This window comes from Bison bison, unplaced genomic scaffold (genome assembly GCF_000754665.1).
Source record: "Bison bison bison isolate TAMUID 2011002044 unplaced genomic scaffold, Bison_UMD1.0 scf7180017864456, whole genome shotgun sequence".
NCBI lineage: Eukaryota > Metazoa > Chordata > Mammalia > Artiodactyla > Bovidae > Bison > Bison bison.
This window is the reverse complement of record NW_011495018.1, coordinates 5,505,007-5,515,362: the sequence shown is the minus strand read 5'-3', so window position 1 is coordinate 5,515,362 and position 10,356 is coordinate 5,505,007. Positions and strand designations below refer to the sequence as shown.

Sequence of the window (10,356 nt, the reverse complement as noted above, 5' to 3'; positions counted from 1 at the left end):
TTAACTGACACAAATCCACTTTTTAGAAAATGTCACAGAACAGTCCAGAAGTGGTTTGGCCCTGAATTTAAATTATTGGTTAGGAAAAGTATTGGAAATTCTCTGAAGATATTAAAGAAAAACAAGTAGAAGCTGTGACAAGATAGCTACCTATGAAACACTGTCCTAAACTAATACCACGCATTTGATGAAAAATTTTTTTGTTAAAAAGCATTAAAAATGTAAACAGAAATTCAACATTGCATTCTAGAAGAGGCCTCATACCTCATACGTTCACAAACACCAAATTAACCTTAAGGGCAAGCGTAACCATGCTGTCAAAACTGTTTCTAAGAATGAGAAGAGCTTGAGAAAATACAAAGCCTGCAAAGCATCCAGTGTATATGACTGATTTTTGCTGTAGCAACACCTGCAGATCCGACAGTCTTGCTGGTGCGTCTTCTCAGCACCAAGCTGAGGGACTAAGAGATGACCAACTGGTGGCCTTGTGCTCAGGGTTTCTCAGGACTCTCTACTTCCATGTCTATGTGGAGATGACAAGAAACACTCCGGCTGTTCACTCTGGGCCAGACCTCCTTCTAAGCGCTCCACTCACACTGGCCCATTCCCGTAGAAAACTGAAGGAGAAGGCACTGTAACGATCTTCGTTTAATGGACAGAGATGAGCAGGCTGAAGCAAGTGAAGTAACTAGCCATGCCAGCTCTTAATCATCCTACACGGCCCTATGCACCCTTCCTTGCCTTCTCTGTTAAAGTGGATCCAGGCCCTTGAAATGTTTTCCCTCTGCCCGCTCCCACGATGCCAGGCTTTGCCAGCAGAGGGAGCAGGAGAGAGACTGCAGGAGGAGAAGGGACCCGGCCATCAGGAAGCTCAAGGGCCCTTACCTGGTGGCTCGATGGTCAGGTGGTGGTGGACCAGGAGCAGGTCAGAGGTCCCCCCGGAACTTGGCAGCGTTTCTGAGCACCCCCTGCACTAGCTGCTTGGTTCATAATACAGAACGCAGGATGGGGCAACAATGTTTGTATAGTTGCATTTATTTCCATTTTTGGTAAAACTATTGTTCTTCACTCCCTAAACACATTTATAAATAATGGACGTTGTAAGGGCTTGGAGGAACAAACGGCAGAGTTGGAGCCATCAGGCCATTTTCAGCCATGCAGCTCTTTTGGTTGGGGGGTGGCTTGCCCAAAACACTGATGTGACCTACAACCCCTTTCCAGCCAATTCTGCCCTCGTGACTTCCGTGGATATAGACTCTTTTGCTGAATGAAGACAGGTGCTAGGAGTTGGGTAGGGGTGGTAGGGGCGGCTAAATAAGTCCGCAGTCTCTGACAGAGCAGCCGCCTAGCTCCAAAGTCACCTCCAGTATTAATGGTACAGACATCCAGAGGGGTTTCAAACACACTGTGCGATGGTCCAAAATCTGGAGTTTGCAGAACTGGCAGAAGTTGGGAATGGTATTTTTAAAGTCATGTATTTAGGTCCTAGAAATTCAATGAAAAAGAAAAAAAAAAAGCCAGTCCCCAGGGATCTAAGCCCGTGAGCGCATAGAAGGCCTTTGTGCCTGGTGGAAATGGTGGGAGTACACATCAGAAGAAAGGACTGTATCAGGTGGGTTCCATGGGGTTGATTACCCCACTGCAGTCTGAAGACCCATTTCCTCAAGGGTTATCATTTCTGCTTGGTTAAGGTCAGCAACTCAGGAAGCTATGCTTTGCTTTATGAAAAAAAAAAAAAAAAACACATCTGAAGTAAAATAAGTGTTTCACGTCATGAAGATATGGTTAAGTTTAATGGTTTATCCAGCGTTTGAAGTCATCCCAGGTCCAGGTAGAGGGTCGGTGGGGCAGCCCGTGGTTACACCGCGTTCCTTTGAAGGAGCTGGTCCAGTAATTGCTGGGGAAGCAGAGACAGAGACATCAAGTTCAGACTCAGCATCTGGGCGCCACACACACGTCACCCCTGCAGGCGGCCGGGCCGTTACCTTTTTGAAGACCTCGGCCCGGAGTCTGTTACTCTGTAAGATCACCCTTTTCTTTTGTTCCTCTTTTTTCTTCCTAACTTCCGGCAAGTTATTATAGATTCTGAAACAAATTGAGAAAACATTTTGAAATGGTAGCGAGACAGCGGGTGTCTGCCGTGGCTCTGCCTCCTGTCTTGTCAGCAGGCGCTTACATTTCAAAGGGCAGATCAGCTGGCTCTGGACCACCCCACGTCTCTGAGACCCCTAGACCTGGGGCTCCCCTGTCTGTCTGCAGACAGGGCTGCCCAGGCGGGGGCCATGCAGTAGATGGGGCCCCACCCAGGGCAGAGCTGGAGGAGCCAGGGATTTCTTTAGAAGTCAGGTTTCTTTCTCTCCACCCCTTGTGATAATTGACCACTTGCTTGTAAAATGAGAGATGCCAGGCCTACTGCTTTGGCCACTCTGAGTGTACACGTGTGTGTGTGTGTGTGTGTGTGTGTGTGTGCATGCTCAGTCAGTCGTGTCCAACTCTTTGTGACCCCACAGACTGTACCCCACCAGGCTCCTCTGTCCATGGGATTTCCCAGGCAAGCATACTGGAGTGGGTTGCCATTTCCTCTTCCAGGGGATCTTCCCAACGCAGGGATCAAACCTATGTCTCTTGCAACTCCTGTATTGGCAGGTGGATTCTTTGCCATCTGAGCCACCTGGGAAGCCCCCTGAGTGTAAACCTACTTTTTACCAAATACTTTTTTTGCCTCTCAGCTTTTGTCTTCCTATGCCTTGGAAAAGGAGCGGCGAATCTATGAACGTAGCTGGGGTCATATTGGAGCAGCCCACAGATAAAATGTGCGTGTCTGCCTCTTCACCTACTGCATTCCTAAGGAAGATGTTTCCAAACTCATCTTAGGCATAAGTATCACATGTTTGTCCTGGTGCAAAATCAGGAGCTTCCAGGATACCAGCAGGGCCTAGGGAGCCTCCTTCTGGGCCCTTCCTTCTTACTTCCCTACAGAGACTGCGTATGTACTGATGCAAACAAGATTTTGGCTGGCATCCATGGACAGACAGGGGACACTGCAGCCTGAGCTTTGAGGATGCTGTACCGGTGACATGTGGCTGAACATCTCTTTTATTTTCCCTCATGTTTGAAAGCCCAACAAAATTTAACATGTTCCCCAATTAAAATAATAATTACAAAGTATGGAAAGATTGATGATGGCAACATTAGCAAGATGTTGTCTTGGTTAATGGCTATTAGGCTAATCATCTTTTTTACGAGTTTATCTTTTGAAATTATCTTTTTACTGAATATACAGCTGATTTACAGTATGGCTGTGGTCAGTATAGCTGATCTATGGTGCTGTGTTAGTTTCAGGTGTACAGCAGTGATTTAGCTTATACATGTATGTGTATTCTTTTTCAGATAGGTTATTAAAAAGTACTGAGTCCATTTCCTGGTGCTGCACAGTAGGTCCTTGGTGATTATCTGTTTTACACACAGCAGTATGTATGTGTTAGCCCCCAACTCCCAATTCATCCCTCCCCCACCCTTTCCCCAGGTAAGCACACGTTTCTTTGCTAAGTCTGTGGGTCTATTTCTGTTTTGCAGATAAGTTTATTTACATCATTATTTTTTAGAATCCACGTATACGTGGCTTTCATCACATGACACTTGTCTGACCTGCTTCACGTAGTGTGATCATCTCTAGGTCCATCCATGTTGCGGCAAATGGCACGATTTCGTTCTTTTTTATGGCTGAGTAATATTCCATCGTATGTATGTTTCATATCTTGATCCATTCATCTGTTGATGTACACTGAGGTATCTTTCATGTCTTGGCTATGGTGGATAGTGCTGCTATGAACATTGGGGTGCATGTACCTCTTCAAATACAGTTTTCTCTGGGTATATGTCCAGGAATGGGCTTGCAGGATCATATGGTAGCTCTATTGTCCGTTTTTTAAGGATCCTCCTTTTTACTGTTCTCCATAGGAGCTATATCGATTTATATTCCCACCAACAAAGTGTAGGAGGGTCCCTTACTAGTCTAATCATCTGACAGGAATTCCCCAGGTAGCCCTCACACCGGGTGGAAGACACGTACAGTGTCCTGTTATGGGAGTGAGGAACCCAGGCCCAGCGAGGTCAGGAGGCCAGTGACATCCCTCAGCTGGTGAATGAGGAGCTGGGAGCCCAGCCTTGGTCTGCTTGACTTCTTGCCACACTGGCCCCCAGTCACACAGCATAAAGTAACCCAGGCACTGCCTACACCCATCAGAGTGCCTGGCACAGAGGGCATCAGCATGGTATGAATTAATGAGTGCACACATGACTGCCAAGCCCAGGAGCTGTTCGAGAAGGAACCAGGAGAAGGCCGTCAGGATCAGTAGGAAAGATGACATGTCCCAAAGCTCCCCAGTGGAAATCCTCCTGCACCCATACAGACACATCGTCCCCATCTTAACCATCTGACCATGTGGGGTGTTCAGGATAAAAATTCCTAGGCCTCAATCCTGGAGCTTCTTCTACAGTATTTTCTTAAAAGAACATCCTTAACAAATTGTGGTTAATTTATGCAATGGACCACTCTGCATCAGCTAAGAAAGTCATCCATATCTTCTGACATAGAAAGACCCCACAGACATAAAGTAAAAGAAGCAAGCTACAGAAAGATAATACATAGCATGATCCCATTTATGGTCAAAAATTAGACAATTGTATATGTAACAAGTAAATGTCTGTTTTCAGGCAGAGAGAAAGGCCTGGAAGCGTATAAAGGATGCCAATACCTATGGTATCTCTGGAGGCAGGACAAGGTTGGGGAAATGGGGTAGGAGAGGGGATAGCTGGTCATGAGCGACTTCAGTTCTCTCTCCTGTGCTTGAATTTTTAAAATGAAAGTGCAATTTAGTAACATAATTAATAACAAAGAACACGAAAGAAAAGAAAGCTCCATTATAATTCTATGGGGGAGTGAAGTCCGAGAGCCGAGGTCTGAGTCCACTTAGGGGAGACCACAGCGTAGATGGCTCACTGACTGTATCCAAGGAGCCCCGGCTTCCAGCCAGGGAAGTCATGACGGGGGACACAGCACCACTGATCCTCTCGGAGGCTGTTCTGTCTTCAGTAAGATGACAGGACAATGCTCTGTCCACAGATGCCGCTTTGAGAGCTAGCGTTTTAATTTCAAGCCTCCACAATAGTGGCTTTGGGTTTAGGGACCAGGAGGGGACCATTTGGCTGAATTTTCCACTAAATTGAAAGAGGAATACTTTGAGCATGAGGTATACACGGCTTCATACTTCTGAAACAGCAGGTCTCGACCCCCAGTGGCCCTTTCAAACGCCCAGTTAGAACACTGTGAAGCCAGTGGTTAATGGAAGGGTTCCCCTCCTCCTCACTGACACTTTTTTTTTTTAAATTCACAGAGAGGTTCCCTACAGATAATCAAAGCTGGCTAATGATCATGGAAACAATATAATCATGGGAAAAGCAGAGATTTTGTGCCTGGAGTGGGGAGAAATGTACTTTTCCTATTTCAATGGTTTCTCTGAGTTGCCCTATCAGTTTGGTTTAATTATTATAATTCCCCCTAGTGCCAGATACTTTATTATAAACTAATGACATGTTACTTGCATGAACTTGGCGAACTCTGCCGGGTTATTACGTGTGGATTGGGAGGCCCGAGCTCGGGAAGAATGGCAGCCTTTGTGTACTGGTGAGAAAGAGGGGGCGTCCAGAACTGCAACCAGCCAAGCAGGACATGGAGAGCTTGCGGCAGCCGGGCGCCAAGAAGGCCAGCTTGTGGTCCTCTGCGGCTCCGTGGCCCCCTCACACTGTCCACCTCCAGGCCTGGAAGCTTTCCTGAAGGCCCGGAGACCCAGCTCCTCCCCCTCTTATGAAATTACCTGCGAAGGTGCACAGTGACAAACGGCACCTGCCCAGAGCAATGGCAGGAACATGCAGAAGCATTCCTGTTGAGTCTGGGGATCTCCTAGAGACCAATTAGCGGACTGGTTCAGAACTCAAGACCTACCGCCTTCCTAAGGGTTTTCCAAGAACGACATCAACATTCAGAGGTGCAATTCGGCAACTGCGCTCCTTTGGGCCAGCTTTTCAAATTCACGGCCGAGAAGACCTCAGAGCTCAAACACGGACCTAGAAGTGGTGGCCCCGCTGGGCAGAGCCTGCATCCAGCAAGCCACCCCTCCTTCCCCGACTTTTTCGACCTCACACAATAGAACCAAGTACCTTTTAGACCGCATGTGCATCTCCTTCTCTGAAATGTACCTTTCTTTGGGTTTGAACAAGTTATCTGAAAAAAAAAAAAGGAAAGATGATTAATTTCAGAAGGTACAGATATGCACTTATCTAGAAAAACATCATGGCAGGCTTGCTTGACTCTCTGTTATCCATCCTTAATCTAAGATCAGCCTGTTATAAACACAGCAGGACCACAAATGATTGTATTAAAATTGACAACCTACAGGTTGGCCTTGACAACAGTCAAATACAGCATGAAGTTCAAGGTCAGCTCTAACAGACTTCAGGGGCAGTGACTCCTTTGCAGGCTTCATTGAGCAATAAAGAGTCACAGTTTACTGGGGTTGTGCCAGGGTAGCACAAAAACGTGTTTCAGCGTCACCCTGGGTGTGGGGCTGGGGAGGTGGTCATCCCATCTACAAAACAATCCCCTAGGTCTCGGTGCCTCTGAGAACACTGAGAGCAGGAGCTTTCACTCACAAGTGCCATCTCCCTCATGGATGGCCAGCCTCGACTCCCTTTCTAAGGGGGAAGAATTCATCCTTTCCAAGGTCAGAAAACATAACGGAAAGCAACGTAACAGTAACATCTGTCTAGCGTCCTTTGAGAAAGTGCCCAGTGGCTACACATCACCGAGTCTGGAACGTCTTTTAATGAGAGTACACATTGCTAATTGCAAGGATGTGTACAGATGGCACTCATAAAAATGGTCTGCGTTTTTTTTTTTTTAGAAAGAAAAAAAATAGTGAGTACCCTTTTGATACAACTCAGAGATTCCTGAGAGACTCTTGGCCCTATAGATTAGCCGAGAGTCTGGCACCCCCAAATGCTCCTGGGGTGCTTGCTGCATGGGGATGCATCTGAGTGGCTATCACACAAACTGCCCGGAACACCTGGATAGTAACCAGCACGCCAGCCTTCACTCGGCAGAAGTAGGTGGTGACTCAGCATCCTTTAGTCACGAAACTAAGGCAGGCTCCTGGCATCCCCAGCCAAGACCCCACCAGGCTTCAATCAGTCTCCCCACCTGGGCCTGTTCCCTGTATTCAACACTCCAGCGGAGCCACTTCAGATACCCCAAGCTTGAGAATGTGCAGAATTTTTCAAGAATATACAAGAAGGCAGACCAGAGGCGAGGATATGAAGAAGTCTTTTCCTGTCTGGGGAACTACAACACAGCCGTGATTTACAATATGGAAATGGCACAGTGGCTGAGCTTGTCTTCTGTCTGGTTATAAACATAAAAGATGGTACCGTTACTCAACCTCAAAGACAAGATTCAAAGGAGAAACAAGAGAAAGGAGAAAGAAATCAGAAGAATGTTCACAGTGAAGGGGAAACATCCCCAGTGTTTGGAAAGGCATTGGGCCATGTGAACCAGGAGAGTCAACCTCACCACGAGGACTCCGATCTGCCAAGACACCTCCCAGTGCCCACCCTCCCCTCTCCATCTAGACAGGGCCAGGCCAGAACCCAAGACCTCAGGAAGAGCCCAACAGCATTCCAAAGAAATGGGGGTGTTGCCAGGGCAGTCAGGGTCTCAGGCAAGCAAACATGTGTCTGCCTACAGACTCCCACTCCAGCAGAAGGAGCCGCCTGCAGACTTAGACTCCAGTCTGAACCAGCATTCCTCAGGAGCGACTCAGGATGAGGGAGAGGCTGGTGTGGACCGAGGCAGGGGCCCCAGGGGGATAGAAAGGCTATGAACGGCCTGTAAAACATTTAAAAATCTCAGCTTAATTGCATGTGGTCTCCCCGCAGATATTAGCTCTGTTTTTGTTTTGGTTCAGTTTGATTTATTTCTTTTGAGTGCCTGATACCACAGTGAAGCTTTGGTCTCATTTCCAAGAGGAAACACAAGTGAATGTGAGTCCTGGGTACCTCCTCGGTTTTCTTTTCTGAACTTTTCTCCGCCTGCTGTGCCTCAGCACAAGTTTAAATTCTGGGCCCAGCAGCCGACGTAGGCAAAACAAGCAGATCTGCGTCCAGGAGTGCAGACCCCAGCCGGCAGGCTCCAGCCCACGCCTTGCGCTGGTCGCTGTTGACTTTGAGTTTTCCTAACAGCACCAGGCTCATCGGATGAGCAATGGAGGCTTTCAGGATGCAAGGGAAGACAGGACAAGAACAAAATTCTGCCTCCCTGGAGGAAGTGGTTTGAAATAAATCATCATGCGTTGTAATGGCTCCTGACCTCACTAGAGCAAAAAAAGAAAAAAGCACGTTTGGCACGTTGAGAGGGAAGGTGGCCGGAAGAGGGCGGGGGCAGTGTGGCGCCAGAGGGTCAGCACTGCTAGTGATAATAACTGCTAGCATTTATTGGGTCTCAATAGGTCTTCACACCAACCCTGTGATGTGCTCGTAATTTTTGCATTTCAGGGACAGAAAATCAAAGTTCAAGGGGCCAAGGGTCCCCTGCTCTGGGTCATCAGTGAATGAGTGAGTGACAGAGCTGGGTTTCAGTCCAAACCAGTCTGTCCAGCCCTGCCCAGACACACCCTCAATCTCAGAACGTGGTCACCAACCTGTGGTTTCAGAATCCATCTTTTGGGAGCCCTGACACATGCTGGTCAATTTCCCAGGCATCATTCCAAAATTTCTTTCTCTTCCCCCTTCCTCCTACACTGAAGGAGCAAGGACTATGCTTCCAGGGAATGCTCAGAAGAAAAAAGCACTGATAAGATCTTGCCCCCATGAGACTTCATGATTGAGGGAGAAGCTGGATAAGGAACAGATCAGCTACAAAGTATCAGGTGAATGTTGTGATGAAAATGAATCCTGGCCACTTGGTCAAGTGGGTCCTGGGGGTGGTTAGGAAGGTCCCTTGGGGAGGATATATGTTACTATGACCCTAATGAGCTGGCTGCCCAAGCCAGTAGAGGGAAGAGTGAGGAAGGATCAGGGGGCCATGGTCCCTTCAGAGCTAGGAAGGAGGGCGTGAGAAGGCAGGTGGGGAACAGAGGTGAGAGCAAAGACCGCTGTGGTTCTCCACCCAGGCCACACTCCACCACCGCCGGCAGAGTCTGGCCATGATTCCCACGCATGGGCACTGGGATCTACACCAGAATCTCCCATGGTTCTAGTGGGCACCGTGTAATAGGGAAGAACACATCTGACTCTGTATTAGGTTCGTTTCATCAGCCTTTGTATTCTACTGCTTTTGCTTTAAGAATGTTTCCCAAAGCCTGAAATATACAGGAGAGCCCTCTGTCAAGGTTCTGACTTTTAAGGGTGTAACACTCTTCCATTCATATAGAGATGAAAAGTTGCAAAGCAGAGAATAACATTTGTCCTGTTGGAGGTTTACAGGAACCTCATGACACCTGCGAGAACAAAGGATTCCCACACCAAGAAGTTTGCCAAAGCCAACACGTCCCTCACTCACCATGCCTTTAGAAAAGCTTTGCTGAAACCCTTAGGGGAGTTTGGACTTTTCAGGGGCACGAGCCACCCATTTTCCTTATATGGCCCTCCAGTAAAGCTTTCTCTGCTCCAGACCCCTGTATTTTGGGTATTGTTGGGCCACACTATGTGTTGGGCACACACACTGGCATTTGGTAACTGCTGGAGGTAGGAACCATCCTTGTCGGGTTTTGCAAGTCTATTAAGGAGAATTTCAAGTCTGTTAAGTGTTCCTTCAGAGTAAGAGACAGAGACCCACTTGAGGTTTTAAGTAGGGGCTCTGATTTGGATTCCCAAAGGATGGCTCCAGCAGCTGTTCAGAATACGCACCAAATGGGTAGGAATAAGGGCTTCCCTGGTGGCTCAGACAGTAAAGAATCCGCCTGCAATGCGGGAGACCTGGGTTCGATCCCTGGGTTGGGAAAATCCCCTGGAGGAGGAAATGGCAACCCACTCCAGTGTTCTTGCGTGGAGAATCCCCATGGGCAGAGGAGCCTGGCGGGCTACAGTCCATGGGGTCGCACAGAGTCAGACACGACTGAGCAACTAGGCACACAGGGTAGAGTACATTCAAACACGGCTGCAGGGAGACAGGTCAGACCATTGCGGTTGCATAAGCAGTGCTCAGCACAACCGGGAAATAGGAGGACTCGGACTCAGCCACACCCACGGAATACGAGCAAAGAGGGCTGTGAAGGTGGGACAGAAAACCAGATTTTATGGGGG

General features: G+C 47.9%; 1 protein-coding gene across 1 annotated transcript in view; it reads right to left on the bottom strand.

Moving 5' to 3' along the window:
• Nucleotides 1-1,758: 1,758 nt before the first annotated feature.
• The window catches only part of LOC105002517 (chromosome unknown open reading frame, human C10orf90), a 95,910-nt gene continuing 87,312 nt past the window's right edge, over nucleotides 1,759-10,356 (bottom strand). Inside the window, exons 7-9 of the mRNA XM_010859153.1 lie at nucleotides 6,220-6,283; nucleotides 1,986-2,085; nucleotides 1,759-1,897 (exon numbers count right to left, since the gene is read on the bottom strand). Coding sequence (XP_010857455.1) covers nucleotides 1,859-1,897; nucleotides 1,986-2,085; nucleotides 6,220-6,283 — 203 coding nt within the window. The 3' untranslated portion in view covers nucleotides 1,759-1,858. The remainder of the gene's footprint in view (nucleotides 1,898-1,985; nucleotides 2,086-6,219; nucleotides 6,284-10,356) is intronic.